The sequence below is a fragment of the Octopus sinensis genome, linkage group LG2 (genome assembly GCF_006345805.1).
Source record: "Octopus sinensis linkage group LG2, ASM634580v1, whole genome shotgun sequence".
Lineage (NCBI taxonomy): Eukaryota > Metazoa > Mollusca > Cephalopoda > Octopoda > Octopodidae > Octopus > Octopus sinensis.
Genome location: NC_042998.1, coordinates 21,286,541 through 21,313,849, shown reverse-complemented (window position 1 = coordinate 21,313,849; position 27,309 = coordinate 21,286,541). Strand labels below are relative to the sequence as shown.

Here is a 27,309-nt window from a genome sequence, read left to right as displayed (position 1 = left end):
GTTTGAGTTAGTTTAACTCTTACCTTTAGCAAAAGTGGTGCTAGTCGGCACACTCTTTCACTTTTGTGACCGCTTTTAATTTTGCCTTTTGGTTGATCCAGTCACATTAGCACGCATGTTAGACCACACACTCACACGCACCCCTTTCACACGCAGATGCTCACACATACACCTACCCTCTACTCACCTACCCCTCACCATGTAAGGTACTACACTCATAAATCTTTACAGTATAACAAACGAATCTCAGCAGATCTGAGACCGAAGTTACCTTCAACAAGAGTCCAGCTCCTTAAAGAGGTCACGGATGGCTAATGCATACATTCATAAACACATTTTTTGTTGCTGTTGTTGTTGTAATTGCTATTACTAATATTATGGTTGCACGTTGTTGCTGGCATTGTAATTATGTTTGATGTCTCTGATGTTCAAAACAGCGGTGCCTCCATACTTTCACCTTCTATTGCGGGTAGAAGGCGTCACCACATATATGAATTTTGATCTTCTTCATTCCACAGTGACGTGAAAGTCTCCCTTGTTTATGAGCTATATTAGGCCAAGATCTTTTTACCAGCTCTTCTAGATTCATCTAATAAATCTTCCAGTATTGTTCCGAATCAGTTCTCTTGGATATATTTCATGTCAGGGAGAATGCCACTTACGGCCAGATCTCCGCACACCACCATTCATCAGATAACGACTTCTGGTGGCACATCATATGTATTCACCCTCACTCTCTATTTTCCCAGATAAGTGGGAATGAGAATGAATTCTTCAGTACTAATGAGGTCAGCAGAATGATTTACTACGAGGGTCTCCTTTAAGAATTGCACTTGGGCGGCGCCGTCTGGTTAGTCTCGGTTGATGATGTCTATATTTGCCTACATTTCTTCTTAGTGCCTTTCCACTTGAATGTTCGGCATGTAGAAATAATTTAAGAATTGCTCTTGGGTGGCGCTGTTTGGTCAGTCTCGGGGGAGGGTGTCTACGTCTGCCCACATATCTTGTTATTGCCTTCCTACGTCAGTCTTTGGCATGTAGTAGTAGTAGTAGTAGTAGTAGTAGTAGTAGTAGTAGTAGTAGCAGCAGCAGCAGCAGTATCAGTAGTATCGTTGCCATCGTTACTGCTGCTGCTGCCGTTCGTCATAGAGTATACAAGTTGATTAATTGATGGATAATTTAACTGTGATTGTTGCGGGGGTGCAGTTGAACTTTGTGGTCCACTCCATAAACGGTATCTGAAGGAAGTGGGTGCGAGTCCAGTAGCCGCCCACCGGCAGCTTCTGTTTTATAAGGGTAGATACCCAATCTTCTGCTGTTGTCCTTACAGCTTTACTGTGTTGAAGATTTAACTTTCTTGTCTGCAAAATACTATTAGTTTGGTTGTTGTGAACTCCACTTCCCCTTGTTTGTCATGATAAGAAATATTTAAACCAAAATCTCTCGTGGAAGCGTCATCCAACCAAAGTACAAATATATGGGAAATTAGCACCTGTGTCATCTCTTGTGAAAGGTAGAAGAGTCCCGTTTGCTGGACATTGTTGTAGAGCTGAAAACGAGGTAATTTCTACTCTTCTCCTCTGGAAGCCATCTGCTCGCGATACCAGAGGGCGCACACTCTCCTACCCTGATGTAATCTCCAGGGATACAGGCATTCAGCAACAGGACCTCCGTAATGCTATGATAGACTGTGAAGTCTGGCGTAACATAGTAAATCCCATTGTCTCGACCACGGTCGAACAATGATGATGATAAACCAATATTAACCCTAATATTTATGAATGAAAGCTACCAGAAATATTTCTCTACATTTGTAATCAATATCTGAATTTAGTTTTCAGTTTTAGCTGTTTCTAACTACCATTATCTAACATTTTGTGTTGACGTGTTTGTCAAAATATGTATATAATGGCTTATCTTTTGCTTATGTAGTGTCTAATCTCTCTATATATAAAGCTGAAGCTGTCTGTGTATGGCATGTTTGGTAGCCTTCAACTAACACTATCTCCTCCGAGACCCTGCGGCGCAAGTTAACCAAAATTGAGAGTATGATAGAAGAAGGCTTGCTCTTCATTCCGTAGAAGATAAAATTCAAATCGGACCATGTTAGGAACAAAACTTATTTACATCAAAAAGGTGTTTTTTTTCTATGAAAATCCCTATTTTTTACGATTTTTTGACTGCTGTGTCGTCATTTTTCGGTGTATTTCAACCAGAAAAATGTTCACTTAAAGAGAATAACAAGCTACATAATGCAAAACTTTTACTTTTCAAAAATTCCAATTCTAAAGGGTCGAAAAGACAACAAGCCTGAGCAACGCTGGGTTATATTGCTAGTAAATGCTAAACAGAGTTGAACGCTCATGTAAATGTTAAACACTCATATGAATATCGGGTTTTAAGGCATCATTTTGAAAAAAATAGGAAAGAGTTTAAAAATTTGCTTTATTTAACATATATTTTTATAAAATGATTTTAAAGTTTGACCGTTCCTGCGATAATGCCAAAGATTATTAAAATAAAACCAAAATGCAACATCACCCATTGCTTTCGTGGGTGATTCAACTTGAGAGAAGGAATGGTACAATAGGTGCAGGAATATCTCTATACTCTCATAGTTTTAGTGTTTTATTAGTTCTTGCCATCAGGCTGAAACCATAGAGATCACCGATCAGAATATATCATTGTTCAATATTTAACATTATGTCATTTATTACCAAACATACCATTTATTAACTGAAGTTCTCAATATATTTAAACATCTCTTACTGAGAATATTTTGTGATAATAATTGATGAAGCATATGAAAAAGAACATACTTCATTTAATCTGAATCTAAAATCTTTTCGGATATTAAGTCATGGTTATTGGCAGAACTACTTCCATGATAAGCATATCCTAGTCTACTTAGAACAAATGACAGAACTATTATAGCAATAAAACAGAGTGAACCAACGAGAATTGATACTATGATAAATCGTCTTGCAGTCGCTTTAGCTTCGTTTGCACCTGCTATATCTCCATTTCGGATCCTTGTATTTGCCTAGAAAATAGAAAGACAAGAATTTGATTGTATTTAAAGCACGCTAATAAAACTCAACAACCGCAAATATATTGGTTTCTAATTTTAGTACAAGGCCAGCAATTTTGGAGGAATGGGCATCAACCCCAGTATCCAACAAGTACTTATTTTATCTATCACTAAACGATCAAAGCCAAATTTGACCTGGAAGAATTTGAAAATAGAATGTATGTATATATATATATATATATATATATATACGCGTGTGTGTGTGTATGTATGTATGTATGTATGTATATATATATATATATATATATATATACGTGTGTGTGTGTGTGTGTGTGTGTGTGTATGTATGTATGTATGTATATGTGTATAACAGGATTCTTTAACTTTCCATGTGCTTAATCCACTCACAAGGCTTTGATCAATACCAGACTATTGCAGAAAGCACTTGCTCTAGGACTGAACCCAGAACCATGTGGTTGGGAAGCAAACCTCTTATCACACAGCCACGACTGGATAAAAGGTATGGAAATGAATAAGATTTCTTGTAAGAAATGTTCGTATTTTACTTACTTTAGATGCATAAATAATAGCAGGAATGCCTGTTGGAAAAAAGCAGAAAATGGTGACTAGAATTGCTGCAGTCAAGTTATTGTCAAAGTATTGTGGTCGTTCGTTTTGTATCTGAAAAGGGAAGAAATGAAAAAATTGACATAATCAACTTTGGATGTTTATGATGATGATGATGATGATGAGAACAATGATGATGTAACGATAATGAATAATGGGAATCCAAGTCAAAACTCCTCAAGCTATGATCCTAATATAATACAAAGATATACCTACTCTTTTAATTGTTTCAGTCATGTGACTGTAGTCATACTGGAGCACCGCCTTTAGTCGAGCAAATGAGTCCCAGGACTTATTATTTGTAAGCATAGTATTTATTCTATCGGTCTCTTTTGCCGAACCGCTAAGTTACAGGGACGTAACCACACCAGCATCGGTTGTCAAGCGATGTTAGGGGGACAAACACAGACACACAAACATACACACACGCATATATATATATGTATGTATGTATATATATATATGTATATATATATATATATATATATTATATATATATATATGTATATATATATATATGTGTGTATATGTATATACGAAACAATTGTAGTGGCGAATTTAATTTTATTTAATTTATATTAAATTTTTATGTATTGGATTAAGTCTTTCTTTGTTTAATTTGCAAAATAGTGGTTTTGTCTCTAATTAATATTATATAATATTTTACTATAAAATTGGATTCAATCCTAAAACTGATTTCCCTGTAAATTTGGATTTATTCCCTAATATTTATTATTATATGTATATATATATGTATATGTATAAATATATATATATATATATATATATATATATATATATATATATATATATATATATATATATATATATATATATATATATATATATATATATATATATATATATATATATATATATATATATACATATATACGACGGGAAATACGAAGGTTGTGGTAAATGGGGAGAGTAGACGTGATACCAATAGTAATTGGTACCCTTGGAAGTATCAGCACTCAACTACCAACATGGCTGAAAAAGATCGGTGCAAGTGTGAAGGTAGAACACCAACAAAAATCAGCATTGCTTGGAACTGAAAGAATTCTTCGCAGGGTTTTTGAAGCATGACCAGTTAACAAGTGTCACCTTAGTCTGCTGTGTGTGGACAGCTGACACTTTCCACCATATCCAGCAAAATAAACTGTGACTTTTAATCACATAATAATAATGGTAATAATAATAATCACATTGTCGAGGAAGCTTCAAATTCCCAAGGGAACTTGGCATTAAATAGATGAAGAACCTGAAACCTCTGCCACAAAGCAAACAAAATGGCAAACTTCTTAAGTACTCTGTTATAGCTGCCTCCATTATTCTGAGTACTTGATTCTGCTATTAAAAACATTATTTGCGTTTGGGGAGAGTCATTTTATTTTTGTGCCTTATTATGTAACACACTCACCGGTAAAATTTCCCCTTTTTTAAAATTTTTTATTGTCCTAAAAGTTTTCGTTGCGTCTTGCAACCTTTTCAATAGTTTTGTCTCAGAATCTTGCAAACCAAATCCAAAAACGAAACCTTATTTGCTTTTGACTAGATGTAAGGTTAAATTAGAAGGGAGGAATATAGTTGACTTAATTGATCTGCTTCTATTGAAATTATTTAATTGATTTTAGGCTCTAGCGCATGAAAATGCATATTATAAAATCCTACTTTTCTGTCTACTGTTTGGGCCATCTCTGTCAATCTGTCATTCTCAGCTCACACACATTCATCATGTGCTTAATCCCTTAATTGTATTAATTTAATTGGAGCAGTAAATTCAATTAATTTAAGTCTATTACTTTTACAGGTGCACTCATCACTTTGTAGTTAAGAAATTCCTTCCAGAACTAGAAGTCTCCAAGATCGATCCTATTGCATTGTACCTATTTCTTTACTACCCACAAGGGGCTAAACACAGAGAGGACAAACAAGGACAGACAAACGGATTAAGTCGATTATATCGACCCCAGTGCGTAACTGGTACTTATTAATCGACTGCGAAAGGATGAAAGGCAAAGTCGACCTTGGCGGAATTTGAACTCAGAACATAGCGGCAGACGAAATACCGCTTAGCATTTCGCCCGGCGTGCTAACGTTTCTGCCAGCTCGCCGCATTGTACTGTGAACAACTAGAAACTAGGCTTCACACACACATACACACATACACATATACACACACAGACACGCACGCACACACACACACACACACACAGAGGCAGACACGCACGCACACACACACACACACACACACACACACACACGCACACACATAAGCATGCATTCGTGCACACACGCGGACACGCACGCGCGTATATATATTCGTGTCGATAAGGCGGTGAGCTGGCAGAAACGTTAGCACGCCGGGCGAAATGCGTAGCCGTATTTCATCTGTCGTTACGTTCCGAGTTCAAATTCCGCCGAGGTCGACTTTACCTTTCATCCTTTCGGGGTCGATAAATTAAGTACCAGTTACGCACTGGGGTCGATGTAATCGACTTAATCCGTTTGTCTGTCCTTGTTTGTCCCCTCTGTGTCTAGCCCCTTGTGAGTAGTAGAGAAATATATATTCATGTGGATATACCTTCGATTGCGACTGTTACCGTTGTAGTTCTGTACAACCTGTCGGCCTTTCGATAAAGATTGATAAAATAAATACCACATGAAAACATTTATTGTGCTTCACATAATATGACTGACTAAAAACTCTTAAAGATGATTTCTTAGTAGTCACCTTTTGATGATAAAAACTTGCTAAACATCTCTATTTAGGATGTTTGTAGAACAGTAAAAATTAAAAAAAGAAAATATTGTTGCTTACAATAACAGTCTGTTGTTGTTGTTGTTGTAATAGGGGTTGATGTTGCACTGGTATAGTTGAAGGGTAATAGGGCGATGGGGTATATCCCATTGTTATTGGATTTGCATATGGTGGGAGATATCCGGGTTGTGGCGGATACCCGGGATGTGGTGGATAACCAGGTTGTGACAGATATCCGGGTTGTGGTGGACATCCAGCTTGTGCGGGATGACCAGATGTCGTAGGATGCTCAAAAGCAGATAAGTATCCAGGGTTTTCGTAGTATCCTGGTGGACCATCGTTCGGTTCTTCAGTTTGTCTTATATCTATAAAAAGAAGTAAGATTCGGTAAGAGATATTTCAAAGTATTCATTCCTCATAAATTTAATTAATCAACAAATGTTATATGCTGGTCGGTGACTTTAATTTTCTTGTGAACATTTGCTTATAATTTTTAAAAAATTAATTAATATCATCACTATTACATTAGCGAAAAAACAGGATATTTAAATAATTTTATATTTTCTTATAAACATGCTCGGGCAGAGCATCGAGGCCTAATGAATAGCATAGAGTTTTAAGAACTTTCGACACATAGAACTGACATGACACTTAGTTTACAGACGCTACACACATAACAGTAGACAGACCGAGCCTCGATAGAAAACAAGAGTGGGGCAGTAACACCTACCACCACACTACGCCACATGAATAAAAACAGTAGGGATGAGAAGAGAGAGGGAAAAGAAAGAAAAACTGTAAATAATACACAGAAATATACAGGGTAATACACACACAATAGACATATATGCACTTACCGTTGATACTTATGAGAAATAGAGAGAGATGTATTAAAATAATGAAAAAGGGTTGCTGAAGAGATCACAGATGTGTGACGAAAAATTTCCGGACAATGTCCATTGTCCGGACACAAGTGGATTAACACAGCCGACTCGCGGTTGCTGTGGAAAAGGTGGTGACATGAAGAGGTCCAGGGGATTAGGTTAGGAGTTATGTCCCTTGGGTGGGTACACTGTGAGACCGATAAGAGTTATCTTGAGGCGTTCGTTGTGGGGTGTGCGTTATTATCTGTGGTGCTTCTGTGGGGATAGAGTGTTTAATATGTGTAGTGGTGTAGCGTGCATAATTTTTGCTGGTATGACCTTTTTGAGGGACACTTCATTTTCCTGTGTGTTCTCGCTCCACTTACTGCACTTACAGAGCGAACCCCAATGGAAAACATGAATGGAACAGTAATACCAACCACCACACCACATGACTAAAGACAGTAGGGATGAGAAGAGAGAGCGGAAAGGAGTAAAAACCGTAAATAATACACTGAAACATATAGGAGGGTAATACACTCACAATAGACATATATGCACTTACCGTTAATACTTATGAGAAATAGAGATAGATGTATAAAAATAAAATAATAAAAAGAAAATAAATAATATGGTTCCAGGTTCAGTCCCACTGCATGGCATCTTGGGCAAGTGTCTTCTGCTATAGCCCCGGGTTGATCAATGCCTTGTGAGTGGATTTGGTAGACGGAAACTGAAAGAAGCCTGTCGTGTATATGTATATACATATATATATGTATGTGTGTGTATGTATTTGTGTGTCTGTGTTTGTCCCCCTAGCTTTGCTTGACAACCGATGCTGGTGTGTTTGCGTCCCCGTTACTTAGCGGTCCGGCAAAAGAGACTGATAGAATAAGTACTGGGCTTACAAAGAACAAGTTCCGGTGTCGATTTGCTCGACTAAAGGCGGTGCTCCAGCATGGCCGCAGTCAAATGACTGAAACAAGTAAAAAAGGAAAAGGAAAGGAACTAAAAAATATATAAATAGATAATAAATATATAAAATACTAGCAGTATCGCCCGGCGTTGCTCGGGTTTGTAAGGGAAATAACTATATAAGCATTTTTAGAGATCTAAAGTATAATAACCATCTCAATATGGCTAACCACAAAGAGGGGGTGTTACTGTAGCTTTTTACGTTCTGAGATTTAATAATAAATTTTTAGAGAGTTACTTCCCTTATATATGCTAAAAATGCATTTAAAATGGGAAAAATTGATGGTAATTTTTTTTTTAAATCGTAGACTCATCGTAGACGCGCGCTAATACCCAGAAGGGCTCGATATGAATCACGACAGTAAGATACCCGGTTTTGGTTAAACTGCACCGCAAAATGTGGGAGTAGTCAGGAATCTAAATCGTAGGAGACAGACACACAACCTCACTTTTATATATAAAGATATGCCACATACCTGTGATAAATGTAAGACAGAGATAGAAAAAAATTAATAAACAAAACTATACGAAAAACATTGATACATACAAAGTGAACTCTTTCACACACACATACACACAAACATGAAACTTCATGGACGGCCAAAATATTGTTAAGAACAAAACTAACCCGGTCAGCAGCAGTGTTAAACTGCTTACGGCAATAGAGAGCAGTCGCCAATATTCCCTTCCATATCGGCTAACTCTGACGAACGTAAGGTTATAGAATCGGATTGTTACCTAACACTCCATTGTATTACTTGCGGGAAACCGATTGCTAAGATCACTTTATTGTACGAGTGCAACTTCTCCCTGACTTGCCGAACCCTCATATATATATATATATTATATATATATATATATATATATATATCTCATGGTCGCACCATTCGTTCGACGACGCATGAAGATTCGGCAAAATATTGCCGAACAAGCACACGGATGATTTGCTTTTGGTGATCGAATGTTTGTGTGCACGTAAGTTCACTGGAGTGGCTGTGTGGTAAGTAGCTTGCTTACCAACCACATGGTTCCAGGTTTAGTCCCATTGCGTGGCACCTAAGACGAGCGTCTTGTACTATAGCCTTGTGAGTGGATTTGGTAGACGGAAACTGAAAGAAGGCCGTGGTATATATATATATATATATATGTGTGTGTGTGTTTGTGTGTGTGTGTGTGTGTGTGTGTGTGTGTGTGTGTGTAAGTATATATATATATGAATACATATATATGTACATATGTATATATAGAGATTTATATGCATATATATGTATATATATACGTATATATACATATATGTAAATATATATGTATATATATATACATGTATATGTGTATATATACACATATATGTATATATATATCTATATATGTCTATATATATATATATATATATATATATATATATATATATATATATATATATATAGAGAGAGAGAGAGAGAGAGAGAGGAGAGAGAGAGAGAGATACATGTAAGTTTCTTTAAAATTAAACTGGATCTCTTCTTGTCGGGGGTCCCAGATGAACCTACCTCTCGGCAGGAAACAGATGCGGGCAGCGGCATCGGACTCCCTTGTTGATCAAGTGCCACGTATCAGAGGTGGTTTCACATACTAGTGTAGCTCATTCAACGGTGGTGTCTCAGCATGGCCGACGCCTTCGGGCTGAAACATTTTTAAGGATTTAAGGATTTATATATATGTATATTCATATATATATATGTACATATACATATATACATGTATATATGCACTTGTTGCTCGCGAGATAAACGAACACTTTCAGAGTCTCGTGTAGAAGATGATGGTCAGTTTGAGGAAGTAAGAGGTGGATACATCTATTTTGGGGAAGGGAAACCGTAGCAGGAGCGCAGAGAAGCTTGTTGAAGTTGGGGGTCAGTTAGTCCTGCGTAGATTACAAGCGACTTTATACTAGTCTTTAATTACCGTGCGTGAAGCGACAGGACGGAAAATTCGAATTTTGTTAATACCTTATTGAGCGAATCATGGAGTGTGTTTACAAAAAGAGTTATAGAAGGAGATATATATAGTGAGGACTTACGAAAATTCATAAACGTATACTTACTGGCTTCCATGTTTGTGTATCTCCGCTGCTTCGTGCAGCTAGTGATAATATATTGAAATGGTAAAATCCGAAAATATTCGTAATCCTACTCGCTTTTCTCGCAATAGTAGTAGTACTCCTCTTTGTGCGAACTTGTGCTCATATAGTTAGCAGTAACTATATAAGCAACCAGACAGGTTAACGCACTTGTCGTGGGAAGAGATTGCTTTAAGGAGTGTAACAGTTTTATATACGAAATACTTACCCTGCAGCATATAAACAGTGCATGAACAGCTTACACGTAAACAACAGCTGTATATCCAAACGCTGTATATTCCCTTTGTTAGGTATTTTTAAGGTTTAGTTAATGTACTTGAAAGTAAAGTAATTATTTTTTGGAAATTACTTTAATTTTAGATCCATACGAAATATTGAATTATGGTCTCTGTTTTATGGTGGAGAGGTCAGGTGTGGAAGGAATGAGAGCATTACATTCAACATGACCTAAATTGACCATAGAGATCGATTCAGTTGATTTTACGTTTCAATGGTAATGTTGTGTAGTTGCTCAGCCTATGAACAAATTCCATGCATATTTGTATGAAACTATATCGTATCGTGTTAAAACACAAACGGTCATATCATTTTATGAAGCGTGAATTAATCAACGTTTGTAAAACAAATTATCTATTTATTTCTTTACTACCCACAAGGGGCTAAACACAGAGGAGACAAACAAGGACAGACAAAGGGATTAAGTCGATTACATCGACCCCAGTGCGTAACTGGTACTTAATTTATCGACCCCGGAAGGATGAAAGGCAAAGTCGACCTCGGCGGAATTTGAACTCAGAACGTAACGGCAGACGAAATACTTATTTCTTTACTGCCCACAAGGGGCTAAACATAGAGGGGACAAACAAGGACAGACAAAGGGATTAAGTCGATTACATCGACCCCAGTGCGTAACTGGTACTTAATTTATCGACCCCGGAAGGATGAAAGGCAAAGTCGACCTCGGCGGAATTTGAACTCAGAACGTAACGGCAGACGAAATACTTATTTCTTTACTGCCCACAAGGGGCTAAACATAGAGGGGACAAACAAGGACAGACAAAGGGATTAAGTCGATTACATCGACCCCAGTGCGTAACTGGTACTTAATTTATCGACCCCGGAAGGATGAAAGGCAAAGTCGACCTCGGCGGAATTTGAACTCAGAACGTAACGGCAGACGAAATACCTATTTCTTTACTGCCCACAAGGGGCTAAACACAGAGGGGACAAACAAGGACAGACAAAGGGATTAAGTCGATTACATCGACACCAGTGCGTAACTGGTACTTAATTTATCGACCCCGGAAGGATGAAAGGCAAAGTCGACCTCGGCGGAATTTGAACTCGAAACGTAGCGGCAGACGAAATACAGCGACGCATTTTGCCCGGCGTGCTAACGTTTCTGCCAGCTCGCCGCCTTCTATCTATTTATCTATTTATTGACACCTCTTCAACGGTGAGAGTATTTATATAGGCTTCATATGGTTTTTCAGCGCGACTTACATAAGGTCAAACAATGATAGCAAGTATTTAATGGCCAAACAAAATGTATGGTTTTATGACATTCCCCGAATCTTTCCTCGCAAAGAGCTTTTGAAAATTGGTGTAGACTTATTTCAGGAGACACAAGCAAGTATGTGTGTATGTATGTATGTATTTATGTATGTATGTATGTATGTATGTATGTATGTATGTATGTATGTATGTATGTATGTGCAGTATCAGGTCACTTTTGAGTGCTACTGGTAACATGTAACCAAGTACAACATGTTGCATGGTCGGGTCGTCGGCGACTAAACCGGCAACCCCACCAAGCTTGCTTGGTGAGGAGGGTGTTTATTGGACACCCTGCCGGATGAAAAACAAAACCCATCAAAGGGCGGAAGAACTCTTAAGAGTCAACGGCGATCCAATAAATGCCTTAAGGCTGGATCATGCGCGGGGATATAGAAATAATCGGACTGAATACCTGATCGCGCGGTTAAACCATTGGGAGTGAAGGACTCCTAGCCTTTGTTAGGGCATCCTTCTAGGAGAAGGTAACTCAGGAAACTGGGATAACTCCAACATAAAACTGCGGCTCAGTGGTTACCGATGATGTTGACTTGTTCTTCTTTTCCGATTATGGCTGCTGTTGCTTAGTGAGTGGGAATGACTCGGTGCACAGCCTTTCCTCACTTAAAAAAAAATCTTCTTGCACAGTTATTGCACGATAACAACAATGATTAAGCTTCGCGCAATGGCCATACTCGATAACGAGGGGGCAACCACCATGTATGTATGTATGTATGTTCTCTTCTGTTTTTATTATCTCAATTCTTCCTCTGAGAACGGAACTGGTTTCTAACAAAGACACAAACCCCATCGTTTCTCGCATATTTTTACGGTCCCACTTACAGACTGCATTCATAAAGTTGCAGTTAGCTAGCTTATTTGTTTCTCTGAAATCTCCAGCTCTGCAGAAAGACTGGTTTACAAATTCTCTGCATCACAACTCAGTGTCAATAAACAAGTATATGAGTGAATACAAATGAAAAATTTCATAAAACCTATTAGAGTAGCATGGAAAATACGTTAAATTATAAATATCGAAGAATGGCTGGTAAAATAATGTTTGATGAAAAGAGTGTTGAAGTACGTTAAGAGGAAATTGCGAATATTTATTCATGAGCAATTTAAATACCAAGAAATACGGCTTCCTTTTTCTCACCAGGATTACTTTCTTCTCTTTGAGTGTGCGCCCAATAAAAGAAATATTCTAATACTTCCTCGCCACATAAATAGGATAGGGGGGGTCCCACTCTTTGGCCATGAATGACCATAGGAATACACATAGAAACTTACCCTCTAAGGCAAAAGTCCGAGCAAGGTTTTCTTAAAGAAAGCCAGCAGTCGCCCATGCATACCAACCACTCTTCTCGATGCCACCGATATTGCACTATGGAAAGATAAATGCTGATACAGCTTGGCACCAGTGACGTCGCAATTCATTTCTACAGCTGAGTTAACTGGAGCAATGGGAAGTAAAGTGTTGCGCTCAAGCACAGAGCACACAGCCCGGTCTGGGAATCGAAGTCACTGCTTCATGCTTATGAGCCCGATGCCCTAACCACGCTCTATACTAAATAAGGGCAAACGAAAAAATGTCTAATGCCAAATATGCCGAAATTAGACACCTTGTCCATAACCATATAATTTTTCACAATACACACGCTACTCAAAAAAGGTCGACAGAAATTTCTAAAAAATTCCATTATTACCATATCGGACCGATTTCAGGGTTAGTTCATAAGAACCCTCCCTTCGTCAGTGATAAATGTGGCAAAGAAATAAATGAGATACTCATACCAATGGAAGAAGCAAACACTAAGTCATGAGCACAATTATGTACCCCACAATCAAGTACCACAATTAAGTATATTTGGGGTACTTAATTGTGCTCATGACTTAGTGTTTGCTTCTTCCATGGGTATGAGTAAGTATCTCATTTATTTCTTTGCCACATTTATCACTGACGAAGGGAGGGTTCTTATGAACAAACCCTGAAATCGGTCCGATATGGTAATAATGGAATTTTTTAGAAATTTCTGTCGACCTTTTTTGAGTAGCGTGTGTATTGTGAAAAATTATATGGTTATGGACAAGGTGTCTAATTTCGGCATATTTGGCATTAGAAATTTTTTCGTTTGCCATTATTTATAAGTTGTTTATAAATTTAACCTTTAAAGGTAATTTTTAATATGCTGGCCATTGATAAAAAATGTTATCCTACATTAAATATATATATACAGGCATGTAGGAAGTAAATACACACCTTTAATTTTGAAAATCTTTTATGTAATACGCAAAGCGAACAATTGAAATGCAATCGATAGGTAGGACTGCATATTTTAGTATTTAGTTGACATTCCCTTTGCAGTTTTTAATTCAGAAACTCTTTTTGGCATTGAACTGATGAGCTTTGTGATTGTCTCTTGTGGAATTTCTGCCCACTTTTCACGCAACAATCGAAGTAATTCGTCTTTTGATTTAGGTTTCTGTCGAATTTTTCCTATAGCTCTAACTAGTATGCTTCAAAGATTTTCATTTGGGTTCATGTCAGAAGGTTGGCTCGGCCAAGGAAGCTTTTTGATCGCATTTTCACTCAGCCATTGTTGATTCCTTTTCGCTGCGTGGCATGAAGCCCCATCTTCCATGAATAAAAACTCATTTTTCCTTATGTTATCTTGTGAATACATTGCTTAAATATTCGATGTATTTTTCAGAGCTTATGGTTCCAACACATTCGATCAGCTCAGAACGACCATTGCTGGTGACAGCTCCCCATACCATTACAGAGATACCGCCATGTTTCCCAGTTGGTTGGAGTTGTTTCAAATGGAATTCTTGATTGAAAAGCCTCCAGACCCAATAACGACTACTGTCTGAAAATAGTGCAAATCTGGATTTATCTGAGAAAATCATTCTATCCCAAAATGAACTGGATTTTTCTGACATCTCCTTAATCCATTTCTTTCTTTTCATGATATTGTTTGGTTGAAGGAGAGGTTTTCTTCCAGCGGCTCTTCCATAATATCCAAGCTTATGCAGATATGTAACACACGTTTTTGGACTAACTTCTAGCTGTTTTGTAATGTCAGAAACATTCGAACGGGGTTCGTTTTCCACAATTCTCTTCAAACAGGGAAGTTTCCTTTCCAAGGACCCAGGTCGGCCGTAACGAGAATCTGTTGATTCTTTTCCTTGGCTTTTGAATTGCACTATAATTCTATTTACAGTAGCAAGAGGAATTTGAAGATTTTCGGCAATTTTTTGCTGGCTAAGACCAGCCTCTAATTACGACCTCTTTGAAAATCTGACAGTTCTGCTGAATATTTTTCTGCGTGGCATGGTTACTCTTCGCAAATATTTAATATAATGGCATCTGGAATGAAAAAGAATAATTACATTGTAAATTCTACACCGCTGAAAACATTAAGACGATTAGATCACAAATTTTGAAAATTAAAGGTGTCTATTTATTTCCTGCATGTATGCATATATCCCTCTCTCTTTCTTTCTCTCACCCACCCTCTCTCTCTATATATATATACATATATATATATATATATATATACATACATACATACATATCCTTTCCTTTTCTTCCTCTTACTTGCTTCAGTTATTTGACTGTGGCCATGCTGGAGCACCGTCTTTAGTCGAGTAAATCGACCCCTGGACTTATTCTTTGGAAGCCCGGTACTTATTCTTTCGGGCTCTTTTGCCGAACCGCTAAGTTACAGGGACGCAAACACACCAGCATCGGTTGTCAAGCAATGCTAGAGGGACAAACACAGACACACAAACACACACACACATATATATATACATAGATATATACATATATACGACTGGCTTCTTTCAGTTTCCGTCTACCAAATCCACTCACAAGGCTTTGGTCCGCCCGAGGCTATAGTAGAAGACACTTGCCCAAGGTGCCACGCAGTGGGACTGAACCCGCAACTATGTGGTTGGTAAGCAAGCTACTTACCACACAGCCACTCCTACGCCAGCTACTTACCACACAGCCATATGGTATCGGACAAGGACTCTGGATCATTTGTTATATTTACTTTACTTTACAAGTCTTTCCCTGATTAACTCCTTGAAAACACGCTCATGGTTTCCACGTAAGCTACGGCGGCGTTGCTGTTTCCGAAGTTTTATTTTCGTTTCCCTGTTATTAATTTTACTCATGTCTCTATCTTAGTAGAAACTAGTGGATAAAGAACTGAAACTACATAAACAAACGGCAGCAAAACCGTTCAGAAATTAAATAACACTAACATATTCAGTAACAATAATAAATTTAATTTATCCTCGACAATTTTTAGTTTTACCAATTTTGAATATATAGCTCCTGTTTAAAACCTCTTACCTACTTGACAACTGCATATTTAGCTCTGCCTTGAAGGGAGCTTTACTTCTTAGAATCCCGTTTTTGTGCGCAACGATGTTGTTAAACCTACGTTACGATTGACATTTTTACCTTCAACAACTGGCTCAGAATGATGTTCATACCAGTAAGCAGGAGTGCTGAATTTTGTAGTGTTTACATATTTTCCATTTTAAGTAGTGTCCTACCTTCTCGTGTCGATTTTTGCATTCGTTTGGTGTCAGCACAGGACATCCCGAGATGATACGGTCTATTGTTTCGTCAAGTATGTCACAGAATCTGCATTTAGATCAGAACCGTTTTGAAGAACGTTAGCTTGGTGGTTTTTTGTGAGCAGACTTTGATCATGTGCTGCCAATAAGACACCTTCAGTCTCTGCTTTCAGTCCTGAACTTCTCAGCCACTTATGGGTTGTTGCTGGATCATCATCAACATTTTCACTTCGTAGTATATACAGCCCATACAGAGGAATCTAGCTCTACCGCTCCACAATTTGTTCTTGCCTGTTCTTTTTTGCAGTCTGCTTGATCCATTTTACTTGTTTGGTGGTAGTGGTTTGAGGTTCGTCAACTATTTCAGTGCTATTATTATTATTATTATTATTATTATTATTATTATTATTATTATTATTATTATTGAGTGAGAGAGCAGTGCATGCCATCAAAGTGACACTGGGGTAAAATATACGAAGCCCAATATACCCATCATGACTACCCGTCTGATAAAGGTACACCAGGCACATGCATCACAACCATATGTGCGCGACATGGTGATCTCATATCAAGATAAACAGCACATGACCTTGCAGGTGGGGCCCAGTTAGAATTTTCTTCAGGTTGAGTAGCCCATCCCACTCAAAAGGTCCCTGAATAATTCCAGAGGTGAATTATTCAAACCCCAAAGAATCCCTCTCAACACTTATTATTATTATTATTATTATTATTATTATTATTATTATTACTATCATTATTATTATTATTAAGCTGTTAGGTGGCAGAAACGTTAGCACGCCGGGCGAAATGCTTAGCGGTATTTCGTCTGCCGCTTCGTTCTGAGTTCAAATTCCGCCGAGGTCGACTTTGCAGATTCATCCTTTCGGGATCGATAAATTAAGTATCAGTCACGCCCTGGGGCCTATGTAATCGACTTAATCCTTTTGTCTATCTTTGTTTGTCCCCTCTATGTTTAGCCCCTTGTGGGCAAAAAAAAAATATGAGAAACTTTAGCACTCTGGGCGAAATGCTTAGCGGTATTTCGTCTGTCTTTATGTTCTGAGTTCAAATTCTGCCGAGGTTGACTTTGCCTTTCATCCTTTCGGGGTCGATTTATTAAGTATCAGTGAAGCTCAAATGTCAGGGCTTATGCCTTTTGTAGAAAGTATTATTATTATTGTTATTATTATTTTCATATACACACAAAATATTTGAGTGTTGGAAAGGAAATAAAATTCTAACATCGGACTACAGCAAGTAACCTTAGATGCCAAGAACCCTCCTAAGTATCCTTGCTGTTCCTGATAACACTCTTTTCTGGGGCTGTACTGGAGCTGTACTAAACTAGGTTCTCAGCCTATTTCCCCTATCAATTTGTTCAAATCATTAAGGATAGTTCCCTATGCTCCTATAACTACTGGCATACATTTTATCCGCACTTTCCATACTCTCTGTAATCCAATGGCTAGATCCTGGTGCTTTGCTATTTTTTCTATACCTTTCACATTCACGTTTTCATCATTTGGGACTGTGAAGTCAGTTATCTGGCATTTTCTATTCTCTTTATCTTCTACTATTAAATCAAGCCTTCTAGCTTCTATTACTCTGTCAGTCTGAATGTTAAAGTCCTACAGAATCTTGTATTTCTTACATTTTAGTACTTTACTAGGTCCTTGTTCATACCCTTTATCAGTATGTTCAAATCCTATCTTGCTAAATAACTCCCAGTGGATTATCTTTCCTAGGTTTTCATGTCTTTTCTTGTATTCTTTCTGTGTGAGCATGCTACATTCACTTACTATACGAGTAACGCTTTTCTCTTTTGATTGGCATAACCTTCATCTGCAATCTACTTGATGTTGTCTATTTTGGCTTTTATCCAATTAGCCCTTAAAGCTTGGTCTTGTGCTGCTACTAACAAACTGTGTCTTCTTTTTCAGCTTTCCTTTGTGCAACCTTAACCATGTCTCACTCCTACAATTTGTTGCAATTATCTTTGGTAATCTACCATGCAAACGCCTTCTTCTGCCAGTCGGATAATTTTTATTCTCTTTTCTGGTTTATAACTTCGTTTGGGTCTTTGGTTTCCCTATGTCTTCCCGTGATACGGTGGGAACTTAGCTTACGAAGAAAAGTCGGTATTATAAAGGAAGATAATACAAAAGTGAAACAAGACCATACAATGAGCAAGACTACGTGAGTCGACTTGGAGTGTTACTTAAGATCGTTTACATCGTGGGGTGTACTCAGTCACAGACAACTGAGTGATATATCGTTACTGAGATAAGGGTGGACCATAGATAGAAAGTAAGATAAAAGATATGGTTTACACGCGTGATTATGTAAGATACCAATGTTGTACAAAGAATATACTTCTGGAAAGTCAATACAGCAATGTGGTTTTACGAGTTATATCCTGAAACCGAAGATTTAATTTCACTTATATTCTTAACGCTCTTGATGGTTACAGTAAATCATACCTCCTCTATAAATAAATATTCTTTGTATTAAGGCAAGCGAGCAGGTAATTTTAAATAATTTATGTATTAAATATGTAGAAAGTAGATTTGTAGATCTGTATTATTTTAAAAAAAACGTTTTTACAAGGATAAAAACATGGTTCTTGTTAAATTTTTAGCGTGATATATGACCATCAATCTTATAAATATAATAAATAAGAAAGTAGATATAGTAGATAAGAAAGAAGCTAAAGCAGATATACAAAATGATATATCAGTGTTTTATATGTCGACATTAAAATATGAAGATATGTATTTTTAGCAGAGGTGTATTCAGTGTATGTTATGTATGGATAAGGATGAGCTGGGAAGTACTACTGGCAAAACCAAATGACAAAGTTCTGTAGAGAATCTGCGATGGCTCAGCTGTGAGGTTCAATTAGCGAACTTTTTATAAATTATGACAAAACGACGAGAGCATTCAGAGTACAATTTTGCGGGGAGCTTAGATAACTGTTCATTCATGTCTGCCACAGTAGAGTGATACATGCCAACCGATGTTGATTGGTCGGTCAACAATTACGTGAGAGTCATGCTTTTTATTGTAATATAATTAGGTTGGGAGTCTTAGATCTAAATCGACGTGAGATGGTTCGAATCCAGGCAGGGACTTACTACTGCCAAAAATAAAGCATCATTCAACATGAAGTGCAATTAATCAGGAGTTACAGTTGACTGTAAGTAGTGTCTAAAACACCTTATGACTCTAATAAACAAATTAAGTCCCTTTCAAACAGTTTTAGGTATTTCAAAACGGTTAATTTAAATTCTAGATAGTTAATCAGAGATTGAACAGTTATCATACATTTGTAGTGGATATAAGGTGAATAAAAAAGGGAATAAAATGCTACTGACTATTTCCTCGTATATCTTTTCAAACTTCATAATATCTGTCCTTTCATTTTCTAACTCGGTACAATGTAGTTTCATGCAAACTTACTTGGAATTTCCTGAAAGGTTGATAAAACTACACAGTTACAGAACTACTGAAATCTGTTTAAATCGGGATTCAACTGCATCGATGTTTCTAGCCAATTTAGCTAATGTAAAATATAATGCGTTCATATATTCTTTACCTGATAAGTCCATAAGAAAAAATAAGAAGACCGTGGTTTCAATTATTTCATATAGGCTTAAAATATGGGCTTCGAATGTAATTTTCAGAAGTAGTTACTTCAATTCAAGTACCTTAACTGAAACTTAAATGTACACAGCACAAATACAAAAGAAATATATCAGATGACTATGACATCTGGGAAGACTTGAAACTTGAAACATCATTGATGTAAAGTCATTGCTTTACATCAACTACTGTGTGTCATTGCGATCTTGAGAGGTGAAAATACATTTTATGAAGAGAGTCATTACTGTGAAACGTCTATGGTTCAGCCATGGTGAAAAGCCAGCTCAGCATCCCAGATATAGCCAATATATAAGAAAGGTTCTGAATGTATAGTGGGATATGCGTGGAATAATTCATTACGAGTTACTAGACGATAATCAAACAATAACAGCCGATGTAAATTACCAACAGCTAACGCTGTTGAAAACAGATTTCGTAACAAAACATCCGCCTTAAACAAACCAAGAAGGAATCACATTTAATATGATAACGTTAGATTTCATGCTGCACAACATGCCAAAGATCTAGAAAAATATTCCTAGGAAATAATGCACCACCCACCATATTCTCCAGACATCGAATCTGCAGATTACCAACTCTTTAGAAGATTAAGGATTCATTTGAGTTGATTAAGACTTAATTGAAGAACAGAAGTCGAAAATGAGTTAATTTTTTTATCTCTTGAAAACCTAAGGGATTTTGTGATGACGGCATTAAAACGCTCATTGACAAATGAAAAGAGGACATAGAGGGGAATGATGACTGTTAACGCTTTAAAAAAGTATATATTGTTTAATTAATTTTTTACTGAGTCCTCGTGAAACGGAGAGAAAGTGTGTTGCAAACTGATATATATATATATATATATATATATATATATATATATATATATATATATATATATATATATATATATATGTATATATATATATATATATATTATATATATATATATATATATATATATATTGTATATATATATATATATATATATATATATATAATATATATATATATGTATATATATGTATAACTAGTGATACGAAAAGGGCGACCGATAGAATAAGTACTAAGATTACAAAGAATAAATCTTAGTGTCGATCCATTTACTAAAAGACGGTGCTCCATCATGGCCACACTCAAAAGATTGAAACTAGTAAAAGAGTGTAAAAGAGAGTAAAAGAGGTAGCAATATACATTGATTATGTAAACCAATACAAATTACACAGATAATGTATATTAATCATTTGGTATTTATTTTTATTTTTTAGCCTTATACTATATTTTTAGTTTTTGATATCATTTTTTAAAAACTATTAGCATGCATACACACACAATAAAGATATATATTTCTTGAAATTTCTTTGTGTATTGATAAATTCCAATCCATCAACAAGTAGCTATTTCTGTTGCACTCTAGCCCTGGTGGGATTCTATTCAATATTATTCAAAATGCTATTTTATTCTAATTTTCTCATGTATTCCAATTAAGTTGGCATTTATAAGTTAGACTGAATTGAAACATACGTAGGCTTTATTTTGGCGGTATGTAAATCAATTAATTTTATATCCTAACCAACTCTCTATTTATCTATCTATCTGAATTAATATAGTAAATTATAAATATAATATCTTATATATATATATATATATATATATATAGATATATCTATATATATATATATATGCATATATACATACGTATATTTACATACTTACATCTATACGTATATATATACATACATATATACATACACACACACAACACACACACAACACACACAACACACACACACACACTATATATATATATATATATATATATATATATATATATATATATATATATATATATATATATATTATATGCATAGTGGGCACAGGACGTCACGAAACGTGTACAACATGGAATATGAAATATTCTCCTATTTCGAGCATTTAACAACAAGATATACTTTCGATAATGCAGTTGCTCCCACAAAGCAAATTGAATAAAATGTGGGGGGTTTGTAGAGGGCCAAAATTGGAACTCAAACAGGATCGTGAAAACAAACAAGAATGGCTGCAAAGCTTAAGCGAGGTTGTGGTGGTGAACGCGTAAATCAAGCTTGGACAGGAGACAGACAAGAACACGGCTTCCTTGATCCAGCTACAACGGAGAGAAGGAAAGAAACAGAAGTTAGGAGAAGAAAGATGACCGATGGTCACCTGGGAGCCACGTGAGCAAGGGATAAATTGAGAGGGAGAGAATGACAGACAGAGAACTGTGAAGGAGAGAGGTAAAATTGGAGATCGGATAAATGGGAAAAAACAAGAGGGGGAGAAGGGGAGAAAGGAAGATAGAAAAAACGAAAGAGTGATATGATAGAATAAAGGGAGAAGAGAAAGTAAAAGAATAAATGAGAGAAAGAGAGAAAAACGAAAGAGTAAATAGATTGTAGAGTGCGCGTCAGAATTTTTAAGATAATGCGTGCCGTTCAATAATATAATAATGTAAATAATATGTGTGTGTGTGTGGTGTGTGTGTGTGTGTGCATATATACATACATATATGCGTGTATATATATATATATATAATATATATATATATATATATATATATATATATAAACGGCAGTTGTCTGTGCGTTTCTGTGTGTCTGTTTTCTCGTACCCTCACCCTGACCACGGCTTTCAACCGATTCTGATGAAACTTGACACACACATAGCCCAATGTCATAATTCAAAACTACGCAGCGAAAATTTTGAAAAGTTCCCCCAGTTCTGAAAAAAATCGATAAATTCGACATGGGGTCGCGAATCAGAAACCCAAACCACAGACCGTCTAGGGGACGCAACTCCACCTTTTTAACTCTCAAAAAAATTTACCATCATTTTTTTTCCATTTTTTTGCTATTTTTTGGCTATAACTCTCTAAAAATGCTTTATAGTTATTTCCCTTACAAACCTGAGCAACGCCGGGCGATACTGCTAGTATATATATAAAAGCTTTTGGAATCTGCTCATAAAGTCTTGCATAAAGGTGAACCAAATACACATTTAGAGAACTATTCAATACTGTTAAAATTGAGAAGCAACTTCATTGAGTTCTCCAGTCACTTCTTTCTTGCTTGACAAGTCCAAAACGAAACGGTAACCACAGTTTCAGTAATATTGCACGGGCCTAAAATTAAGTTTCATTTTCAGAAGAAAATGATAGAAGAATTGCACCTGTTAAACATGCAGCAGTCATTTATGATTTAGTCATGCATGAAGTGGTTTGAGCAACAAGAAAGTTAATTCGTCATGATAAAGGACCCACTCTGACGCCTGTGGAGATATGTGAGACGTCGCTGGTATAAATTTACTTCGGAATACCTGTTCGCACCATTAGATATCTTGTGACGGTTAACGCAAGCAGTTTTACTAACTTTCCCGGATCATACCATTTCATTTTCTTCTTCTCAACTGCAGCTACTGATTAAAAATGGAAATTAGTAAGTACATATCATTGACTTCTCGTAATTCTTCATTATACATTCCCTGTCATGTTTCTGGCGGTTCTATACACATATGAACGATTCGCTAGATGACATACTCTTTACTCTTTACTCTTTTACTTGTTTCGGTCATTTGACTGTGGCCATGCTGGAGCACCACCTTTAGTCGAGCAAATCGACCCTAGGACTTATTCTTTGTAAGCCTAGTACTTATTCTATCGGTCTCTTTTGCCGAACCGCTAATTACGGGGACGTAAACACACCAGCATCGGTTGTCAAGCGATGTTGGGAGGACAAATACAGACACACAAACACATACACACACATACATATATATATATACATATATATATATATATATATGCGTGTATATGTACATGTAGAGGTAGGTACGTACATATATGTTTATATATATGCATATGTTCTATTTTATTAACCTATTATACGACTAAACGCACGCACCCTATTAAGTAAGATTGTTCTGTTTATCAAGTTAGCCTTGATATTAACTCTCACGCGACTCTGCATCTTTCTTTCTTTCTTTCTCTCCCATTCTCTTTTTCGTCTTTTTTTCCCTCACTTAACTTGTCTCTTCCTCTCTCTCTCATTCTTCCTTCTCTCTCTCCCTTTCACCATTCTTCATGGTCTCCTCGCACCATTCCCCTTCTTCTCTCTCTTCCTCTTGCTCCTCCTCCCCCATTCCCGTCGTCCATCTGCGACGATACTTCCGTCGTAACTGCTATCCTGTCTTTTCTCGCCCGCCTTGTAAGGCTACTGGTCGACTACATTTGCTCTCTCTCGTCGTCCACGATAATCCAGCGTTTGCAATACTTTTTTCGTCTGGCGTTAACAGCCCTTCTTATCTTGTTCTCCTTGTCCTGTCTCTCACTGTTATATATTTATTTTTCCACTGTTTATATATATATTTTTTACTGTTTATATGTTTGTACTGTCGTTACCGTCTTGCCTTTTTTTTACCCCTCTGCGAAAAGATCTCAGAATTTTAATTGATTTGCTTTTCGCGGGAAGGAATTTTTCTTCGAAGTATACGTCTCGCTTTTATCCTTCGAAACGTTTAGTAGATGAAATCTTAGCGACTGAAGAAGGGGTTTTTTCGTTGTGTTTATTGTCCTGTATCTCTCTCCTTTTTTGCTTGTCTTGTTCCTTGGTTTGTGTCTATGTGTTTCGTCTCTCTATGTGTTCGACGTCTTTTTGGTGTCCTGTACACATATATGCGTGTATATGTACATGTAGAGGTAGGTACGTACATATATGTTTATATATATGCATATGTTCTATTTTATTAACCTATATATATATATATATATATATATGACGAATTTCTTTCAGTTTCCATCTACCAAATCCACCCACAAGGCTTTGGTCGGCCCGAGGCTATAGTAGAAGACACTTGCCCAAGGTGCCACGTAGTGGGACTGAACCCTGAACCATGTGGTCGGTAAACAAGCTACTTACCACACAGCCACTCTTACGCCTCTACGATATGTTGCTAGAGTTCCCAATGTTCCCTCCGGCATGTTAGATATCAGGATATTAAGAAAATATGACTCTCCCCAGACATTATATATACATTTGGTACACATATATATATATATATATACATTGGCGAAAATATATTTAAGACCGATGATAAAAGTTCTATTTTTTGCAAAATATTATGTTACTAACACCATACAAATTATTTTTATCTTTTACACCTTATGCTGAATTTATTTATCTTTCAAATGATGCAGACAATAATTATTTTTATTCAACTTGAAGAATTCTAGTGCTAAATTAATATAAACCCTTCAAATTTACTGGCAAAAATTGTTTAAGACCGTATCATTATAATTTTATTTAAAGCTTAAGATTGTAGCAAAAATGAGCAACAAGAGCGAAATACAAATTAGTACTTTGTTCCGTGGCCTTCATTCTAAATAACGGCTGAACAAAGCCTCGGCATTGAATTCGCTAAGTGATTACAACATTCTATGGGAATGTTTTGCCATATTTCATTGATATTATCGAATAATTGTTTTAGATTGGATGGTTTTTTAGCATGAACTCTTTTGGAAACATAATTCCACAACTTTTCGATCGGATTCAGGTCCTGGCTCTGGAAAGGCCATTCGATTACGTCAATATTATGGTGATCAAAAAATTCCATAACCTTTTTGGCTTTGTGCACAGGACTATTGTTCTGCTGATAAATAGCCCCTGGAGGCATTTGGTGAGTCAAATATGGCACAACATTATCCTTTAGTAGATTCATATAACCTACACTATTTAGCTTTCCATCAACACCAAAGCTATTAAATGAGGGCCAACACCAAAGAGGGCCAACACCAAAGCTATTAAATGCCGTCCACAGCATCACACCCCACCCCCTGCTTGCACCGTCTTTTCTCGCATTTCGGATGGAATTCCTCGGTTGGGCAACGTCTGACGTATGTTTTATCATCTTATCCAAACATACACACACACATATGCACACACACACACAAAAACACACACACTCACACTCATACATGGTTAGTTCTCATTGGAGCTGATTCATTTAAAGATCTATAAGTTTATTCATTTACTTTGGTGAGCTTCTGTCCCCGTAAATTTACGTTTTAGCAAAAGAGAACGATAGAATATGTACTGGGCTTACAAAGAATAATTTCTGGGGTCGATTTCTTCAACTAAAATCCATTAAGGTGGTCCTTGAGCTTGTCCGCAGACAAATCACTGAAACAAATATAAGAATAAGAGAAAGAATGGATCTTTTCACTTTGACCGGCAGATTTTTAAAATATTTTCTTTGTAACTAAACATTTTAAAACTTCGTATACTGGTAGAATGTGTTTATAAAACATCTTTTTCTCTTGGCTTTCTTGAGAAAATTCTGTAGTTTTAAAGCTATTTGTTCTTTAATCTCTTGCATTTCGGCAATTTCAACCAATCAATGACGTCTATTGAGGTGAATTCAATTTCTGCCGTAAACATTTTCTGGCGGTGTCATATGAAAATGTCCCTGTTATTTACGAGAAAAAAGATACCCTGTGGCCATAAATTGAGGGGTCACTCGTAAACAGAGCTGGATAACAAAACCGTTCACTCTTTAGTGTCCACCCATAATTATGACCCTAGTATCGATCTATTGCCTTTCAATCTGTTTTAGGGGTAGGGTTGGTGTCAGGGTGTTAATATTCATTCTTTCCTTTTTCTTTCAATGAGAATCAAATATTCATGACAAAAATTTAAGCCACCAAACAGCTTAAAACATTTGCTGATTAACGAAATTCATAAGGAATGTAACGTTTGAAATATTCTTTCTGTAATCTAATTTCTTTTTACAGATGACAACCGTCGGCAACCAACTCCATTTGCTATAAACACTGCATTCTCTCCACCATCGCCTGCAGTACAATATCAGCCACAATACCAGCCACAATACCAGCCACAATACCAACATGGTATTGTTGTAAGTAAATATTGTTCTTTCCACTTTCATTCTTACTGTTCCTCACCGAAATAGCCTGATCTTTTGCTGACTTTAATCATTAAAGTGCGACTATGCTAGGAAACCTCAGTGAAGAGATTTCGTTCAAAGCCGTCATTTTTTTAGTGTACGATACATATTTTAGTCTGATGTTTAATTTAGAAACTTG

The 27,309-nt window shown here is 36.6% G+C and overlaps 2 protein-coding genes across 5 annotated transcripts in view; one reads left to right on the top strand and one right to left on the bottom strand.

Moving 5' to 3' along the window:
* The window catches only part of LOC115232372 (proline-rich transmembrane protein 1-like), a 127,555-nt gene that overhangs the window by 36,545 nt on the left and 63,701 nt on the right, over window positions 1-27,309 (bottom strand). For 2 of the 4 annotated variants that reach the window (XM_036511817.1, XM_036511825.1), the window contains exons 3-5: window positions 6,483-6,649; window positions 3,602-3,712; window positions 2,427-3,043 (exon numbers count right to left, since the gene is read on the bottom strand). In XM_036511817.1, the coding sequence (XP_036367710.1) occupies window positions 2,825-3,043; window positions 3,602-3,712; window positions 6,483-6,649 (497 nt within the window). In that variant the 3' untranslated portion in view covers window positions 2,427-2,824. Of the gene's footprint in view, window positions 1-2,426; window positions 3,044-3,601; window positions 3,713-6,482; window positions 6,788-10,343; window positions 10,959-27,309 lie in introns of those variants that run through there. The other 2 variants (XM_029802224.2, XM_036511828.1) reach the window with 2 other exon arrangements.
* Window positions 23,415-27,309, top strand: part of LOC115232348 (proline rich transmembrane protein 1B-like) — a 13,706-nt gene continuing 9,811 nt past the window's right edge. The window contains exons 1-2 of the mRNA XM_029802185.2: window positions 23,415-23,647; window positions 26,998-27,122. Coding sequence (XP_029658045.1) covers window positions 23,638-23,647; window positions 26,998-27,122 — 135 coding nt within the window. The 5' untranslated portion in view covers window positions 23,415-23,637. The remainder of the gene's footprint in view (window positions 23,648-26,997; window positions 27,123-27,309) is intronic.